The sequence below is a fragment of the Petaurus breviceps genome, unplaced genomic scaffold, assembly GCF_028583685.1.
Source record: "Petaurus breviceps papuanus isolate PSGF00001 unplaced genomic scaffold, PetGlider_PUasm1.0 90925, whole genome shotgun sequence".
NCBI classification, from domain to species: Eukaryota; Metazoa; Chordata; class Mammalia; order Diprotodontia; family Petauridae; genus Petaurus; species Petaurus breviceps.
This window is the reverse complement of record NW_027187380.1, coordinates 34,354,226-34,373,646: the sequence shown is the minus strand read 5'-3', so window position 1 is coordinate 34,373,646 and position 19,421 is coordinate 34,354,226. Positions and strand designations below refer to the sequence as shown.

At 37.2% G+C, this 19,421-nt stretch overlaps 1 protein-coding gene across 1 annotated transcript in view; it reads left to right on the top strand.

Moving 5' to 3' along the window:
- Positions 1 to 19,421, top strand: part of LOC138152274 (myosin-2) — a 29,319-nt gene that overhangs the window by 5,659 nt on the left and 4,239 nt on the right. Inside the window, exons 6-33 of the mRNA XM_069076000.1 lie at positions 2,226 to 2,253; positions 2,341 to 2,449; positions 2,550 to 2,642; positions 3,279 to 3,342; positions 3,495 to 3,593; positions 3,847 to 3,950; positions 6,955 to 7,093; positions 7,381 to 7,499; positions 7,591 to 7,740; positions 8,694 to 8,864; positions 8,995 to 9,304; positions 10,296 to 10,375; positions 11,470 to 11,557; positions 11,647 to 11,764; positions 13,423 to 13,546; positions 13,627 to 13,763; positions 13,888 to 14,143; positions 14,544 to 14,786; positions 14,917 to 15,093; positions 15,193 to 15,338; positions 15,420 to 15,510; positions 15,601 to 15,990; positions 16,606 to 16,732; positions 17,437 to 17,555; positions 17,675 to 17,871; positions 18,712 to 18,895; positions 18,973 to 19,138; positions 19,237 to 19,361. Coding sequence (XP_068932101.1) covers positions 2,226 to 2,253; positions 2,341 to 2,449; positions 2,550 to 2,642; positions 3,279 to 3,342; positions 3,495 to 3,593; positions 3,847 to 3,950; positions 6,955 to 7,093; positions 7,381 to 7,499; positions 7,591 to 7,740; positions 8,694 to 8,864; positions 8,995 to 9,304; positions 10,296 to 10,375; positions 11,470 to 11,557; positions 11,647 to 11,764; positions 13,423 to 13,546; positions 13,627 to 13,763; positions 13,888 to 14,143; positions 14,544 to 14,786; positions 14,917 to 15,093; positions 15,193 to 15,338; positions 15,420 to 15,510; positions 15,601 to 15,990; positions 16,606 to 16,732; positions 17,437 to 17,555; positions 17,675 to 17,871; positions 18,712 to 18,895; positions 18,973 to 19,138; positions 19,237 to 19,361 — 4,154 coding nt within the window. The remainder of the gene's footprint in view (positions 1 to 2,225; positions 2,254 to 2,340; positions 2,450 to 2,549; positions 2,643 to 3,278; positions 3,343 to 3,494; positions 3,594 to 3,846; positions 3,951 to 6,954; positions 7,094 to 7,380; positions 7,500 to 7,590; positions 7,741 to 8,693; positions 8,865 to 8,994; positions 9,305 to 10,295; positions 10,376 to 11,469; positions 11,558 to 11,646; positions 11,765 to 13,422; positions 13,547 to 13,626; positions 13,764 to 13,887; positions 14,144 to 14,543; positions 14,787 to 14,916; positions 15,094 to 15,192; positions 15,339 to 15,419; positions 15,511 to 15,600; positions 15,991 to 16,605; positions 16,733 to 17,436; positions 17,556 to 17,674; positions 17,872 to 18,711; positions 18,896 to 18,972; positions 19,139 to 19,236; positions 19,362 to 19,421) is intronic.

Below are 19,421 nucleotides of genomic sequence, written 5' to 3'. Positions count from 1 at the left end.
AGGACATGGAAACTGAAGCAGTAAATTATGAGGCAATATATTTCCAGTAAAGGACAGCTAGGTGGCACAGCCGAGAGAGCACCTGGTCTGTATTCAGGAGGAGTCATCTTCCTGAGTTAAAATCTGGCCTCAGACACTTACTATCTATGTGACCCTGGACAAGTCTACTTGCCTCAGTTTCCTCGACTGTAAAGTAAATTGGAGGAGGAAATGGCAAACCGCTCCAGTGTCTTTGCCAAGAAAACCCCAAATGGGGTCACAAAGAGTCAGACATAACTGAAAACAACTGAATAGCAACAAATATTTGCAATAAAATATGCATGCCCCCAAGATTAAGAGAACTTCGCTTGGATTACTGCCCTAATACTTAAAGTACCTGGAATTAATCTTGTTAATTTTCTAGAATAGCAATAGCTCATGTAGATTTAGAAAATCTGGATTAGAGCCTAGGTTCAAAGGCTATAGTTGTTTGGCCCAGACCACTTAATTTTTTTTTTTTTTGGAGAGGGGAAGGTAATTGGGGTTAAGTCACTTGTCCAAGGTCACACAGGTAGGTAAGTGTCGCGTCCGATTCTGGATTTGAACTCTGGTCCTTTCGACTTCAGGGCTGGTACTCTATTCGCTGCACCACCAAGCTGCCCCAGGAGCACATAATTTTTGAATCTCAATTTCCTAATGTGGAAACTGGGATAATATCATTTATACTGTCTCTCATATGGGACTCATAAATAATGCTCTCTGTAAACCTTAAAACACCATTGAAAGTACTTAGCACAGTACCTAGCATATAGTAGATTCTTAATAAATATTTATTAATTGAAATAGGAGTGGCTATTGAAAACAATTCAAAAACATACTTGAAATCTACCTCCTGCATTTCAATTCTACCAGAAGGAATCAAACACCTAAAATTAAATTTATCATTTTGAAAAGTTAAGATAACAAAAATTTCTGACAAGACCGCATGACTCCTCTATTCAAGGAAAACTTCAATATATCTTTATTAGTTGGGGAGTGGAGGTGGGGCAGTAATATAAACTCCTTAGCCTGGGATTTAAAAATCTGCTTCTTGCCTAATTGCCAGATTATTGAACATGATTCCCTTTCTTTCTTTCATTTTAAATTTTTATTTATTTTATTTTTAATTTATGGAATAAAACAAGAATTTCCCTAACAGTATAATAAAAAAAGTTGATTGCACATGAAACTGTAAATCTATTAGATATAACTTATTATTCCTTTTAAATATATGGTAAAGTTATCATTATTCCCTTTCACATACTTTATGTTACAGACAAACTTGCTATTCCCCAAATACAACTCTCTAGCCACTGTTTCTGTGCCTTTGCATGAGCTGTTTCCCATGCCCAGTAAACATACTCCCACCTCACCTATCCCTCACAGAATCCACTCTCTTCCTTCAAGTCTCAGCTCATGTATTATTACTAATTATCCTAGTGCTGTTTTCTTACCCACAGGTTATTACATATACTTGCATCTTGTATCTCCAAATAGAAAGTGAGCTCCTTGAAAGATAGGGATTATTTTTGGTTTGTTTTATTTTGTTTTTTTCTTTGCCTCCTCAGTGTCCTCTAGTATACCCCTAGCAGTCTGGTAGGCACTAACTAGATGATGCCTGTTGGATTGGAAGAAAGAAAAGAAATCATATTCAATCCATTTGACATGAGGAACCCCAAGCATTAATTGAATTTGATACTAATATTATAACAGGTTTTAGAATAATTAATAATTTTAATATCCTAAATAATTAATTATTAATATAGTAATTAATCTATTAATTATCTTAGCTTTTAAAATCAGAGTTAATATTTCAGTGAAAAAAAAAACACTTTTAAATGACCTATTCAGAAGGTGTTGTACTAGGTGCTAATGATATAAAGACTAAAATGAAAAGGCTGTTGCCCTCAAGTAGCTCACAATTTATCAGTAGCATGAGATGTAGCAGAGATCATGACACAATCAATAGGTTTGGTGAGTAGCAAACCCTCTATAGCAAATCCTCTGCTTCAAGATACATCTTGTCTGCTCCTCTTAAAGGTCGTTTTATGAGAGGAAGAACAATGCAAAAGTTCATGATATCTGTTCTTTGTGAGCTGTAATTCAGTGACTTTTTTAAAGGACACAGGAGACTTTAAAGTAGGAAACATGCCACTTTATTTTCAAAGCCAAGTTTATTTAAAATTCTCTTGTTTTCTCTTTCACAGATCGGGAGAACCAGTCAATCTTGATCACGTATGTAGATGTCATGCTGGGGGTTGATCATTGCATTACTTAAAATTGTTTGAGAGTCTGACCATTTCTCTTCTATGGATTTGGCAGTGGAGAATCCGGTGCTGGAAAGACCGTCAATACCAAGCGTGTGATTCAGTACTTTGCAACAATTGCAGTGACTGGAGAGAAGAAGAAGGAAGAGACGGGAAAGATGCAGGTGGGGCTATGAACCAAATCAGAGTCAGGTTTCTGCTGGTGCTCTCTGGTGTTTGTGTGGAATCCCTGATGTGAGGACTAGCATGTTGTTATTCTTTTAGGGGACACTGGAAGATCAAATCATCAGTGCCAACCCCCTGTTGGAAGCTTTTGGCAATGCCAAGACTGTGAGGAATGACAACTCTTCTCGCTTTGTAAGTCTCTTTGGGATCATGAATGAGCACTACAAATATGAGTTCTGTGACCTGGGACCTTGCATTACCATGGTTCAAAGTTACATAAATGCATTTCCTCTGCTTCTAAGGATGGAACAGCATGGGCTGATGGGAGTTACTAGCCTAATATTAATATGGGCAAACAAGTAAAAGTTTGTTCTTGGTTTTACCTCAGTTTGTTATATACCCCTTCGTGATGTTCCAATACTTAATGTTGTTCAGTCCTGTGTGACTCTTTGTGATCCCATGGACCATATTGTCCATGAGATTTTCTTCACCAAGATACTGGAGTGGTTTGCCATTTCCTTCTCCAGTGAATTAAGGCAAACAGAGGTTAAGAGACTTGCTTAAGGTAACACAGGTAGTAAAGCATCTGAGGTCAAATTTGAACTCAGGTCTTCCTGACTGCAAACCCAGTCTTCTATGCGCTGAGCCACACAGCTGCATCATTTAATACCTATGTTTAAACACAAACCTTTCAAAGGGGGCTACTCAGATTTTTCCTGTAATACGAAGGTATTTGTAGAAGTGATTACACGTATAATGGCCATTGAGCTGCTCAGAGATGAATATGCCACATAAAGACAAGGTCATATTATTCTTGTTCCTTTCCAGGGTAAGTTCATCAGGATCCACTTCAGTACCACGGGGAAACTGGCTTCAGCAGACATTGAAACATGTAAGTGAACAAGTCCTACTACTCCTGAAGGGATTTCTAAATATACCCTTCAAAATCTTTTCCATTTGCTGTGTCTACAATTTTTTGTTTGAAAATTAAGCTTTGTATCTCATTTTAAATTTTGACTAATTGCAGTTTGCTTATCTCTCCAGATCTGCTAGAGAAGTCAAGAGTTACTTTCCAGCTGAAGGCTGAAAGAAGCTACCACATTTTTTATCAGATCACATCAAACAAAAAACCAGAACTAATTGGTAAGACATTTCATAATTCCCTTCATTAAATGAAATAGCAGAATGGATTAACTTGTTTAGACCAAAGGCCTATCTAGCTAAAGATTCAGTCCTTTCAGTAGAGAGAGGTTGAGGAGGAGTAATCTCTTAACCTCAGTGTGTTTGGGCTTTTCTTCTCAGTCTTTCATATTTTTCATTAACCACTAGTTGCATCAATTGTGTATATATGTTGGATTTTTTATGAGAAGGTTAATGCTGTCAATTCTATCATCAGAAATGCTTCTGATTACCACCAACCCATATGATTACCCATTTGTCAGTCAAGGAGAGATCAGTGTTGCCAGCATTAATGACCAAGAGGAGCTAATGGCTACAGATGTAAGTATTTAAGAACCTAAGTAATTCCATACTGGGTGAGATCCCCAGTCCACCAAATTAAGTATTCTTTCTCTGACTGTAACAGCAAGAAATGACTGAAGCATGAGTATTTCTGTCCTTCTTGTTGTCAACCTCAAAAGCCTGAGGAAAGCATCCTTCAAAAATAAAAATCCTAATTTCCTATAATAACCCATCAGGGTTCTATCATCCTCACCTTTATCTAAATCCTGCATTAAAATCCTTATTTTCCCATCTGTACCATTTCTTAGTAACAAAATGTGTGCTGCAATGGAAATAGTATTGTTCTTGATAATGGGTTATTTAGATTACTGAGTTTTAGCTCAAGCATTCATGAGATGTCTGACCCTGAGAGTTTAATTTCTCCGCACCTTCGAGTCCTTGTTAGTAAAATGGGAATAATAATAGTTGCACTTTCTGTGAATAAATCACTTTTTTAAACTTTAAAGCATTAGAGAACTATAAATTATAAGTTAAAAAGTTTTAAAAGCTGTACAGTTTTGATGTGATTGTTCTCTTCAATCACATAGATTGTATATCTCACATGCCTTAGCAGAGAATCTTCATAGTTTTTGTGTGCTTAACAAATTTTTCATTTTCAATTTAACAAACATCAAATAAAATTAACATTTCCACATATACTGTAGAACAGAAGGAAGGACTTGTCCAGAAAACTGATATTTCTATGAGCTTACTTTTCTTTTTAACTAGATAATAATTTCAACATGTAACTTTCAAAGTTGATCCTATTCACTTGTAATTCCTTCCGGCCTTCTGTTCTCTCATAATTTGGGGGTAAGAGAGGACTCTTTCCTTAATACCCCATCTCCTTGTCAACCCCCCCCCCCCCGAAAAAAAAAAGAAAAGAAAAAACCCTGGGACAAGCATGTATAGGCAAGCAAAATAAATTCTCACATTGGCCATGTCCAAAAACATATTTCTCATTCCACATCTAGAGTCTGATTACCTCTCTGTCAGGAGGTGCAAAGCTTTTTATCATCAGTACTCTAGAATCGTAGTTGGTCGTTACATTGATTATAGTCTTTCAAAATTGTTTTTCTTTACATTACTTTTGTTTTTGTGAAATTTTTCCCCTAATTCTGATGACTTCTCTCTTCCTCAGTTCATAAAGGTCTTCCCAAGTTTCTTTGAAACCAGCCACTTAATCAGATCTTATAGCACAAAAATATTCTATTATATTAATATGCCATAATTTCTTCAGCCATTCTCCAATTAATGAGTGCCCCTTTAGTTTCTAGTTCCTTGGCATTACAACAGAAGACAGAATAGTGAATAGGTTTTGTTCATATGAGTCCTTTCCTGTTTCTTTGATCTCTTCAGGGTGTAATCCTAGGAATGTTATCACTGTGTTTAATGACTTTTTAGACATAGTTTCAAATTGCTTTCCAGAATGACTTACAAGGGTGGAGAACCTGCGACCTGCAAACTCTAGGCCACATGTGGCCTGCTAGGTCTTCAAGGGCGGCCCTTTAACTGAATCCAAAGTTCACAGACAAATCAGGTGTCCCACATCTGACCACTAGACCAATTCACACCTCCCCTAACAGTTCCTATTTTTCTGCAGTTCCACCAACATTTGTCATTTTCTTTTTTGGTCATCTTTGCCAATCTGATGGGTATGAGGAGGAACTTGAGCTGCTTTAATTTTCATTTCTCTAATTATTAGTGATTTGGAACACTTGGATTCTTTCTTTTGTAAACTGCCTATTCTATCCTTTGACCCTTTATCTGTTGGAGAACAGCTCTTATTCTTATAAATTTTAAACAGTTCCTTATATTTTTTGGGAAATGAGATCTTTATAAAGAGATTTGTTATAATTTTTCCTCTGCTAACTGGTTTTATTTCTCATTCTAACTACAAGGATTCTGTGTAAAAACTTTTAAATCCTCTTCAACAACAACAACAAAATTATCCTTTTAAACTTTTAAGCAGTGATCCTCTCTGTCCCTTGCTGGTCACGAACACTTCCTGTCTCCATAAATCTGAAAGATAATTTTTTCCTTATTTATTTAGATTTTTTACAATGTGACCTTTTCTTTATAAGTTATGTATCCATTTGGATTTTTTCTTGGTATGTAGTTTAAGAGTTTGTTCTATACCTTGTTTCTGCCAGCCTACTTTCCAGTTTTCCCAGCAGTTTTTTTAATGAATAATAAGCAAATCCTTATCCAGTAGCTGGGGTCATAGGATTTATTAAATAGAGTTTTGCTGTTTTTATTTGCCTCTGTGTGTTGTGCTCCTAATTTGGTTTATGTCAATTTACCTTTTTATCTCTTTTCACCAGTATCAAGCAGTTTTATGATTACTGTTGAGATCTTATACTGTAGGTCTTCTTACTTCCCATTTTACTTCATTATTTCTCCTGAGATTCTTAATTTTTGGTTCCTCCAGATTAATTTTATCCTATTTTCTAGTCCATAAAGTGATTCTTTGATAATTTGACTAAATAAGTTAATTAGAAAGCATGGCCATTTTATTATACTGGCTTAACCTACAGTTCTGTAAGGTTCTATGCCCACAAAAATCATCAACTGATAGCTTATGATAAATCACACGGCCATGTGGTCCTTGTATGACTGATGCTTATTCAGATTAGGCCTGTTTTCAAAACTTTTTCAATTTACTACAAACTGACAGATTTTATGCTCTGTTGGTATAGCCTTTGATAACTCAAGTTCACTTCTATGCCATGATGAGGTACTAAACTACAGCTGTCATCAAGGAAATTCTAAGAATAATTATTATTATTTTATATTTTCTATAAAGCACCATATCCTCTTACTGTCTTAAATTTATTTTTTTTGTATAGGTTTAAGGAATGACCTCTACTTCAATCACACTGCAATTACTAGTTAATGTGTCTGTATCTATCCCTTGTCAGGTTAGCCTAAAAAAGAAAATTAACTAATAGTACTATTAATTCAGATCCTAATCTGACATTTACCTCATTCATTCTATTTACAGAGTGCGATTGATATTTTGGGCTTCACACCTGATGAAAAGGTAGCCATTTACAAGCTTACAGGGGCTGTCATGCATTATGGGAACATGAAATTCAAACAAAAGCAGCGAGAGGAACAAGCTGAGCCAGATGGCACTGAAGGTATTCACTAGTTCCCCTTAAGTTGCCCTATTTTATAACTGAAATCAAATCTGGTTCTTACCTCCTATTACCCTTGAGCTCAGAGAGAAGCACCATGGTGTAGTAGGTGCTAATCTTCATTGGTATATAAATGTATATATGTATGTATATATGGATGGATATATTTGCATGTGTACACGCATGTATATATGCATATGTGTATATTGTGTATGTGCATGCATGTGTGTGTGCATTTATCTACATGTTAGCATATGCATAAAATGTTTCTTCTTGTTTTGTCCCCATAGTTGCTGACAAAGCTGCCTATCTCCAGAGTCTGAATTCTGCAGACCTGCTCAAAGCATTGTGTTATCCTAGGGTGAAAGTTGGCAATGAATATGTCACCAAAGGCCAGACTGTGGAGCAAGTATGCACCTGACTTAAGTTAATCACAAATTATTTGGGCATCCTTTACATTTTTACCAATAACTACAGGAATTACATTTTACTACTTTAAGGTGACTAATGCTGTTGGTGCTCTGGCTAAAGCTATATATGAGAAGATGTTCCTGTGGATGGTCACTCGTATCAACCAGCAGCTGGACACCAAGCAGCCCAGACAGTACTTCATTGGAGTCTTGGACATTGCAGGCTTTGAGATCTTTGATGTGAGTTAGTAGCAATTTGGCAGAAGGGAAATTTATGGCAAGAGATTCAGAAACAGAGACCATTTGTGCCCTTCTATTGAGATTTTCCCAATTATGATTTAAAAGAGAATGATTAGATAATTTTAAGAAATGCTATATGTTACAAGTCCCTACATGTTCAGAAGAAAGCTGAGTAAGGCTTGGTGGGGCATTGTAGTAGAATCTAAACTCTCAATGCAAGATAAGGCCGACATTTAAAAAAAATCCAAGTATACTTATAAAAGACAGGACATCTCAGAATGGATACTGGAGAAATACATCAGTAGGGAGGTAAGGACCAAGACTCAATAGGGTAATTTTGAGGTCAAAGGTTAGAACTACAATCAATTTGTGGAGCTGCACTACTGCTAGCACGTAGAAAAAAGAAAACTGATTTGTGCTTAGTGAAGATATGTCTGGCATTGTGTACCTCAATAACATATCAATTCAATAAAATTCACTGAGCATTTCTCACTATGTACCAAGCATTTTCTAGTCACAGGTAATACACTGAAAAACCTAACATAACCCATGCCCTCAAGGAGTCTGTTGATAGCCTAAAAGTAAGCATTTTCTCCCTTTGATCTCCTTTTGTATCCCTCTGCCACAGTGGAAGACCATTTTAAATTTTTTCCTTGTCTCATTGGTTAATATGACCAAAAAAGTTTCATCACCACGTGGCTAGCCTACTATGCACCTCCAGTGCTTTTCACAGTACCATGTAATCCCTCCTATATGATGCTTCTTCTCATGCAGAAAGAGGTCTGAAATCACTAGCTCTGAGTTCAAATTCTTATTTACACATTTAAAAACTACAAAGCCTTGGGCAAGTCATTTTACCTTCACAGGCCTCAGTTTCCTCTTCTATGAAATGTGGGCCTAGAACTAGAGAATTCCAGCTCCAAATCTTACGTTTCTATAATCTCTCTATTCAGTTCAACAGCCTAGAGCAGCTGTGCATCAACTTCACCAATGAGAAACTGCAACAGTTCTTCAACCACCACATGTTCGTGCTGGAGCAGGAGGAGTACAAGAAGGAAGGCATCGAGTGGGAGTTCATCGACTTCGGGATGGACCTGGCTGCCTGCATCGAGCTCATTGAGAAGGTGCGTTTAGATTTTTTTACATTAAAAATAACTGATGAAAAAGTACATGGTTGGATTTCATTTCAATTTTATGGTCAGAATAAAAGCTAGACTCCACATTATCATTATGTGTCTTATGTCTTCCCTCCAGCCAATGGGCATCTTCTCCATCCTTGAAGAAGAATGTATGTTCCCCAAGGCAACAGACACATCTTTCAAGAACAAACTGTATGAGCAGCATCTTGGAAAGTCTAGCAACTTCCAGAAACCCAAAGTTGTCAAAGGGAAGGCTGAGGCCCACTTCTCTCTGATCCACTATGCTGGAACTGTGGACTACAACATTGCAGGCTGGCTTGACAAGAATAAGGACCCCCTGAATGAGACCGTGGTTGGGCTGTACCAGAAATCCTCAATGAAAACTCTAGCTTACCTCTTCTCTGGAACACAGACCGCTGAAGCAGGTAATTCTTGAAAGATAGTGCTTACTCGTTACTACAAACTAGAGGTGGTGCTTTTCTTCTGGTGACTGCATCTAGATCATTGACTTTGAAGGTATAGAGAGCAGCTAGTTGTTCCTTTAGGCCTGTGGTTAATAGTTTCTCTTCTAATGACTTATTCATTACCTTTTCCAACATTGATATTACCCTGGTGCTATGTAGACATAAGAAGACATTAAATTTTCCACAGGTGGCATGTTCTCATTTAATATGTTTCATTCCATGGTTCTATTAGCAAAATCCATACTAATAATGCCAAGAGGACACCTTGGAATCACTTTCATCCCTATTTCTACCACTCTGCTTTACCCTTCCCTTACAATCTTTGATGATTGTCAAAAAGCTCCTAAAGCTTAAGCATATATGGACAAAGGCATACCAGTATATATTTTAGGTACCTTCAAGCTCGATATTTCAAAAATCTTTTGTTTTTGCCAACTTCATGCCTTCCAAATCTTGGGCAGTGGAAGATGGCAGTCAAGACAAGTGAAAAGCAAACACTTGCTTCTGAGTACTGACCTCCATCAGCAATTTTTTAGAAAAATGTTTCTGTAATTTTTCTTCTTTTTGGTATAGGACTATGATTTCATTCAAGTGGGAAGTTCCTAGTGTAGTAACACCCTCTACAAATGTAATCAGCAACTCCCTCAGTCCATGGTCTTGGAGAGTTACCTGAAGGGATACGTTGTATCAGAGGAAAGACATGAATTTTTGTTTTTCTGACTCCTGATTTTTTATTTCCCCTATCCATTATATCACCTTAGCCTTCCACAGTTTTACTAAGTATACATAATAGCATATTTAGCAGGGGGCATAGAGGTATACCCAAATATAATAGTGTATTTTTAATGAGACAAAATTCTAACTGAAGAAAGAGAGAGAAGGACCAAAAGCATGGATGGAACATGGATGACTTGAAGTCATATGTAAATTGCATATTTTGTCTTTCCTTCAGAGGCTAGTGGTGGCGGAGCTGCCAAGAAAGGTTCTAAGAAGAAGGGTTCTTCTTTCCAGACAGTATCAGCTCTTTTCAGGGTAAGGCAGAAAATCTACTTGAGATTTCTTCATCATGGTACTAGGTACCAGCACTAAATACTAATCCAATATCTGATTTAAAAAAAATAATAAATCGCCAAACTACTTCGGTTCTCTTCCTTCCCCTTTCCATTGCAAATCCTTAGCTTTAACTCTGGATGAAGGACTTTAAATTGCCTAGAATCATCCACATCCTTCATGTTGTGCTAGAGAAAGGATACATGTTTGTTTCTTTTTTTAGAAGGCTTTCTAACATGTTACATTCCACAATTTCATTTCAACAAGCAGCGATGCATGGTCAGGATTTAAAACAAGCCATAGAGACTAATTAATATAAAGCAGGAAGCCTAAAAGAAACTTAAAGTAGTCTGCCTGTCTTTGGCACTCATAATTCTTGATTATCTATGGTCATTTTGTTCATCCTGTTGATAATCTGGAAGCCAGCCCACGTAGAAAGGAAATCCATGTTTGTCAGGAGACCTCTGGAATTCAATGCTGGCAGATGCAAATCTTTTCTTAGAGTGATATGAAATTTGGCAGAATGAAAAGGAAATGTGTAGCAGGGGAGTAAAGGAGAAGAGAGAGTGGGAAGTGAGTGCCTAAAAAGAATGAAATCTTTTGAGCTGAATCTAATCCAGCTTTCAGATAAGTTGGAAATTCTACTTAAGATTGATTTGTATAGGTACTTCCCGTCAAAATCAAAAGAGAAGTCTGTCCTGTGGGGAAAATTGTAGCTTCTGGAAATATTATTTCTTTCAAAGCTTGACTCAAGTCCCATCTTATATTTAACACTTTTTGATCCTTCCAGCTAATAGTAATGCCTCTCTCACCCACCACTAGAAATGACATTGTACAGTATTCATTTTGTATATACATATGTGTATATGTGTTGTCTCTCCTGATAGATTGCAAGCTCCTTGAGGGCAGGGTCTGCTTCTATCTAGCCCAGTGGTAGGCACTAAATGCTTGTGAATTGATTTTTAAAATGGACTTAATTTGGCATTCCAATAACATTTAATGATGAAGTTACACTCGTATCAGTCCTTTGGACTGGGTTTCACACTCTTAATGAGTCTTCTCTCATGGCCTCTTAGGAGAATTTAAACAAGCTGATGACCAACCTGAGGAGCACTCACCCTCATTTTGTGCGGTGCATCATTCCCAATGAAACCAAGACCCCTGGTGAGATATTCTCGGATTAAAATACACGTTGGTTATGAGTTCTTCATTTTGCAAGACAGTGAACATGTCTATATGGTGCTTTCTTTCAGGTGCCATGGAACATGAACTTGTCCTGCACCAGCTGAGGTGTAACGGTGTGCTAGAAGGCATCAGAATCTGCCGGAAAGGATTCCCAAGCCGAATCCTGTATGCTGACTTCAAACAGAGGTCAGCCTCTCTACACTGTTTTTATTTGCTTGTTTTTTTTTCTGCTAGACTTTATATAATACTTTAATGTTTGCAAAGTTCTATACTTAAATTATCTCACTGTATCCTCACAACAATCCTTTTTTGAGGATTTTAGTCTTTGGTTTAATATAATATTATGAATATTTCTGAATTCTTTAGAGCTCATTATAAGAGAAAAAGGCAAAAATAATATCATCATCTTGAAAGTAGCTTTAAAAATTAAAGCCCAGTAACTTTGAGCAAGTTACTTAACCCCGATTGCTCATAAAAAAAAATTTAAAGACCAACTTTTTAAACGCAGTAGAATTTGCATTGAACTCACTGACATACAATTAGACAATTAAACAACTGAACAACAGATATTTATTGAGTACCTGATACGTGCAAGTATTGTGGGGATTACAAAGAAGTAGAAGATATAGTTTTTGCCTTCATGAAACTCGAAGTTTTACCGTTGATACAAGTATACACATGAAATGGTAATTAATAATACAAGGTGGGGCAGCTAAGTGGCACAGTAAATAGAGCACCAGCCCTGGAGTCATGAGGACCTGAGTTCACGAGTTCAAATCTGGCCTCAGACACTTAACACTTACTAGCCGTGTGACCTTGGGCAAGTCACTTAGCTGCAATTGCCCTGCATTGCCCCATCCAAAAAAATAATAATAATGTAAGGCACAAAATGGTATGTATTGAATTAATGTTACAGATAATAAGAGCCGTGGAATGATCTGGGAAGAATTAATGGAAGAAATGGATTTAAATTGGGCCTTCAAGGATATCTAGCATTGGCATAGGTGAAGGGAGATAAAGCAGAATCTTAAGAGGTGGGGAGGGCTGAAGGATGAGCATAAAGAGGGAAAACCAGATTGAATGGTATGGAGTTTTCTTGGACAGCAGAGATGTTAAATATATTTAATACTCCTGGAGTGGGCTCAAATTGGAGTAAAATGTAATTGAGGTATATTTTATAAAATAAACAAAAATACAATAGAACATAGCTAATGTTATATGTGTAATTTCCTGAGTCAATGTGCAGTGATCTTTATGTATGTTTAGTGGCCATTGTTTCTATTGGAGTTTGACAACCACTAATGTAGAGGAGCAGTGGGAGATGAAACCAGAAACCAGGCTGAGGAAACGTTGTAAGGAATCCTGAATGCCAGATAGGATATCCAAGAAAAAATGTCCAGGAGGAAGGTAGAAGTCTAAAATCACAGACTGGGAGAAAAGTTGAGACTGGAGATAAAGATTTGGGAATCCCTTGTGAATAGAGGATCACATGTTATCAGTCATTTTAATCTTAGTGAGAATGACCATAGAGTCCTTTCCTGAAAGCAGGTTTGATAGATAGAGCAGGATGGGAAGAAAGAGATCATGAGGGAACAAGACACTTGAAGGTGGGAAGCGGAAGACATTAATTTGGGGGAGAAAAAGAACAAAAGACTTGAAATGACTCTATGGGGCTAGGGCTAGATCAATCACCCTGATAAATAAATAAATTTGTCCCATTTCACTAAGAATAGATCTAGTAGTATAGGAAAATGCATTGTTTCTTCATTGACTATTTTATTTTGAGTTACCATCAATTAATCATCAGAATGGTCACGTGCATTACATTTATTTTAACTCAATAGATACAAAGTTTTAAATGCAAGTGCTATTCCTGAAGGACAATTCATTGATAGCAAGAAGGCTTCTGAGAAACTTCTGGGATCTATTGACATTGATCACACCCAGTATAAATTTGGCCATACAAAGGTAAATGACCTTTTCTAATCCCTGTCCATTTGTATTTCCTGTAGAATGAAGCAATGATCTGTAATCTCTCCCCTTTGCAGGTCTTTTTCAAAGCTGGTCTTTTGGGTCTCCTGGAAGAGATGAGAGATGACAAGTTAGCACAGCTTATTACCCGAACTCAAGCCATGTGTCGGGGTTTCTTAGCAAGAGTAGAATACCAGAAGATGGTGGAAAGAAGGTATGAATCCAATTAGAGTGAGACTTCAAAATTGTTTCATTGGAACCATAAAGTTATATTTCTACAAAGTTTATTTTTGTTACTCATATAACTTTTAATGCACATTAATTTAATATGATAATAGGGAATCCATTTTCTGCATCCAATACAATATTCGAGCCTTCATGAATGTTAAGCATTGGCCTTGGATGAAACTGTTTTTTAAGATCAAGCCTCTGCTCAAGAGTGCTGAGACTGAAAAGGAGATGGCCACCATGAAGGAAGAATTTCAGAAAACTAAAGATGAACTTGCCAAATCTGAAGCTAAAAGGAAAGAATTAGAAGAAAAAATGGTGTCCTTGCTGAAAGAGAAGAATGACCTGCAACTTCAAGTCCAGTCTGTAAGTAATATCTGTTCTTTCTCTCTTCAATGGCCATAGAATACTTTTTAATTTGCCCTATTATCTACCTTATATACATTTTTTTCTTGGCAAATGTCATTCCCATTCCCTGGTAGAATACAGGCTTTATCTTCAGCATATAACTGTGCCTAGGAAGCAGTAGGATCTCAAAATACTTGTTGAATTGAATCTATCCCTAAGGCAAAGTCTGACACCCTGCCTCTCACATTGTAAGTCCTATATGAACATTAGTTGAATGATTGAATGACTGATATACATCAGATTTTGGTTGCTTATTTTATTAAGTTCAAACTCTTCCATCTTTCTTTCAAGGACTCCCATTGTCTGGCCTTACTTTGCTTCTTTGCTTTTCTTATTTTGGCTTTCCTTCTTATTCAAGGAAGCTGAAAGTTTGGCTGATGCAGAGGAAAGATGTGACCAGCTAATCAAAACCAAAATCCAACTTGAGGCTAAAATCAAAGAGGTGACTGAAAGGGCTGAGGATGAGGAGGAGATCAATGCTGAATTGACAGCCAAGAAAAGGAAGCTGGAAGATGAATGTTCAGAGCTCAAGAAAGATATTGATGATCTTGAGTTGACACTGGCAAAGGTGGAAAAGGAGAAACATGCTACTGAGAACAAGGTATGAATCTCACCATAAAGAAATAGGGTACAAGAGACCTATAAAAGCATATGGTTATATGTGATAGAGCATAAATATAGTACTCAGTGAACAATAATATATTTAATGAATACAATTTTCACTCATAAAGGTGAAAAACCTCACAGAAGAGATGGCAGGGCTGGATGAAACTATTGCTAAGCTCACCAAAGAGAAGAAAGCCCTCCAAGAGGCCCACCAGCAGACCCTGGATGACCTGCAGGCAGAAGAAGACAAAGTGAATACACTGACCAAAGCCAAAATCAAGCTGGAACAGCAAGTGGATGATGTAAGCTTGAAATTGTAAAGGAAATGCAGTTCTCTTATGAGAGTAAAATGGAAGTTGTATTCTTTCCAGAAGTTAATTTATGGTATTGTTAACTTTTAGCTTGAAGGGTCCCTGGAGCAAGAAAAGAAACTTCGAATGGACCTAGAGAGAGCAAAGAGGAAACTTGAAGGTGACCTGAAATTGGCCCAAGAATCAATCATGGATCTTGAAAATGAGAAACAACAGCTCGATGAAAAATTTAAAAAGTAAGTAGAAGAGAGTTATTTGTAAAAATTAGCCATAAATATTGGTGAACATTAATATGTCTTCTTTCACTTTTAAAAAAGGAAAGAGTTTGAAATCAGCAACCTGCAAAGCAAAATTGAAGATGAACAAGTACTAGGGGTTCAGTTGCAGAAAAAAATCAAAGAGTTGCAGGTAAAGTCATCATTTCCTTGGGTGCCAGGTTCCAGAAAAACATTCATTGACAGGAAGGCACTGATGGGTCTGTTTTCCCCCTATTGCCAGGCTCGCATTGAAGAACTGGAGGAGGAAATCGAGGCAGAACGTGCCTCTCGGGCTAAAGCTGAGAAGCAGAGATCTGATCTCTCCAGGGAACTTGAGGAGATCAGCGAGCGCCTGGAAGAAGCTGGAGGGGCGACTTCAGCTCAGATTGAGATGAACAAGAAGCGAGAGGCTGAATTCCAGAAGATGCGCAGGGACCTTGAAGAGGCCACCCTGCAGCATGAAGCCACAGCGGCCACTCTGCGGAAGAAGCACGCGGACAGTGTGGCTGAGCTTGGGGAACAAATTGACAACCTGCAGAGGGTCAAGCAGAAACTGGAGAAGGAGAAGAGTGAAATGAAGATGGAGATCGATGACCTTGCCAGCAATGTAGAAACTATTTCTAAAGCCAAGGTACTATGAATTGTATGAAATATCTATATTTTAAAACTGTATTAAGAAGGAGTGATGAAATATCTGTACAGGTCTTGTAAGGTGGTGTTTTGGGTTTTGTTTTTTTTTTTTTTTGCCTTTTGGAGGGCAATTGGGGTTAAGTAACTTGCCCAAGTTTACACAGCTGTTTTTTTGTGTGTGGGAGGTGTTGTTCTTGTACCATTCTTATGCAGGTTGAACTTTAAAAAGATCTTAGTTCTTTGCTTGAACATCTTTGCTATTTAGAAGATGGGGTATTTCGAGGCAGGTCTGAATCGATGTGCTTGTTGTCTCCACTGATTAACTTCATGAGGGCAGAGATTATTTCATTTTTTATTTTGGATCCCTGGTACTTAGTAGTATGCCTGGCACATAGTAGGTACTTGTTAAATGCTTGAGAATAGATTAATTAACCCATGCTTTGAACTAATTACAAAATTTTGAAAATGTCCTATTAGAAAGTGCAAGATAGCTAAGAGAAATATTCTCTGAATATGCTTGTTTCTATTTTAAAGGTCTGTAAGTATATGTAAGTAAATAACTCTGGGATCATGTTTTAAAATGTTATATTTTCCATGTACTCCTTTATACTTGTAGGGCAACCTTGAAAAAATGTGCCGCACCCTGGAGGATCAAGTTAGTGAACTTAAGTCAAAGGAAGAGGAACAGCAGCGTTTAATCAATGACCTGACCACTCAGAGAGGGCGCTTACAGACGGAGTCTGGTAAGTTCCTTTCTCCATGTGTGTTAATGATAATAAATTTTCAGTTTCATGTGCAATCATATTTTTATTGTGTGATGTTACGGAAATGCTTTTTATTCCATAAATTAAAAATAAAATAAATTTTTAAAAATAAAAGCATGAGGTTTTGGCAAATATTAGTCAGAAAACACCCTGCCAGTCCAAATGGAGAGGTCTGTTTGAGGCAACCTAGGGACAATTGTTTCAAACTGGACAGAATTGTAGACTAGTAGGTTTTGGCTAATCCTAGAAAAGTGTTTAAATACTGGACCTATTTTGAGTCATCTGGGGATTTGTGTACATTTCAGAATAGACCTAATGACTCTCAGTTCAACTGAGTTCTCTATTCAATACTGGACTAAACTAAAGAAGTCTAAACCCTTAAAATGGCCATGGAACAAACCCAAACTTCCAAATATCCACTAATTTGGACTCAATTAGAGAAGGGCATCTACCCCTGTTCTCGTTCAGATTCATATCATCCTATATTGAATCTAGTTAGATTCAAGGGGAAATTATTGTTACAATTAATTCCCAACATAACTCTTAAGAACACACAAAATTGATTTCCAAGACTGTCTTTTTCCTTCAGTACTAATGATAATTTTGTTTTTGCATGATAATTATCTTTTTATATATGCACATGTGCATATATACACATCTACATATGTGTCTATGTACTACAGGTGAATATTCACGCCAGCTGGATGAAAAAGATGCTTTAGTTTCTCAGTTATCAAGAGGAAAACAAGCTTTCACACAGCAGATTGAGGAATTAAAAAGGCAACTTGAGGAAGAGACCAAGGTATTACAAAACTTTTTCCCTAACTTCATGATAAAAATTACTTTCAGCCTCATGTTCTTCAGGGTTTCTTGCCTTGTATTATTAAATATCATAAAATTAACTCAGATATCTGCCCATAGGCCAAAAATGCACTAGCCCATGCCCTTCAGTCATCCCGCCATGACTGTGACTTGTTAAGGGAGCAATATGAAGAGGAACAGGAATCCAAGGCTGAACTACAGAGGGCATTGTCCAAGGCCAACAGTGAGGTTGCCCAATGGAGAACCAAATATGAGACAGATGCCATTCAGCGCACAGAGGAACTGGAAGAAGCCAAGTATGTGCAGGGATCTTTTAGAATAGAGATAAATTATACATATTAAACAGAAGAGAAATAACTGAATTCTAAAAAGATTCAGGTGTATTCTAAAAGAGTTAATACAATCATGCATTAGATTGTAGCTGAATGAACATTGATAGGTAAATAAAATAGTACCTAGTAGATCCAATATTGAGACAAATAAGAGTAACTGCTTTATAATGAAGTCTCTTTTGGCATATATACATATACATGCCCATATATACATATGTATATAGTAACATATATCACACATCATGGACTCCTTTCAAAGGCATGTGTGTGTGTGTGTGTGTGTGTGTCTGTATATATATATATATATATTTGGGGGGTGCCCTACTACACTGAGGAATCCTGAATGGTTACCAATGGGAACAATATTGTTTTTATTGTTCTAGACTTATGATTCATTGGTATGAGAACTCCAAATATGGAAATTCTCTCCACTAGTGTGTATCAGCAGCTTTCTTATAATGCATAATCTTATAGTTACCTGAGACAATAAGAGACTGAGTGACTTCCCCATTCAATAGTTGTCTGAGTTAGTGTTTGAACCTAGATTTTCCTATTTAGAGGCTGGATGTTTATCCATGTTGACATACTACATCTCTAAGTATATATGTATGCATTTAAATATGTATCTGTATTATGTGGGCACATGTGCCTACCCTGCAAAGAGTTCAAAATGTTTACCTTATGCCAAATTCTACTCGTATATCATAATGACCAATATTTTAATGAAGTTACAACATGCTTCCCTTTGATAATTATTATTTTTATTTAAGCTATTCATTTCTTGAAACATATGTAATCCTTCAGGAAGAAGCTGGCCCAGCGCCTACAAGACGCTGAGGAACATGTGGAAGCTGTGAATGCCAAATGTGCTTCCCTTGAAAAGACCAAACAACGTCTTCAGAATGAAGTGGAGGACCTCATGCTGGATGTGGAGAGGACAAATGCAGCCTGTGCAGCACTGGATAAAAAGCAAAGGAATTTTGATAAGGTAATTCCATGCTATTACAGCCTTTAATTTCTCTTCATTACTCTATTTGCAGTAGACTAACTGTGTTTGTTCTTCAGATATTAGCAGAATGGAAACAGAAATATGAGGAAACTCATGCTGAGCTAGAAGCTTCCCAGAAGGAGTCTCGTTCTCTCAGCACAGAGCTGTTCAAGATGAAAAATGCCTATGAAGAATCCTTGGACCACCTGGAAACCCTGAAGCGTGAGAACAAGAACTTGCAGCGTAAGTCCACTTCACTTGCTTGATTAACAGTGACTTGGATGACCCTTCCATTTTTTCCACCTGTCTCACTCAATCTCTACCTACCTATCCACCCATAGAGGAGATTTCTGACCTGACTGAGCAGATCGCTGAGGGAGGCAAACGTATCCATGAACTGGAGAAAATAAAGAAACAAATTGAGCAAGAAAAATGTGAACTTCAGGCTGCTTTGGAAGAAGCTGAGGTACATATAGATAGTAGACCAATACATTCAGAAAGGAGTTGGGCTTGACTCTGAGTAGTT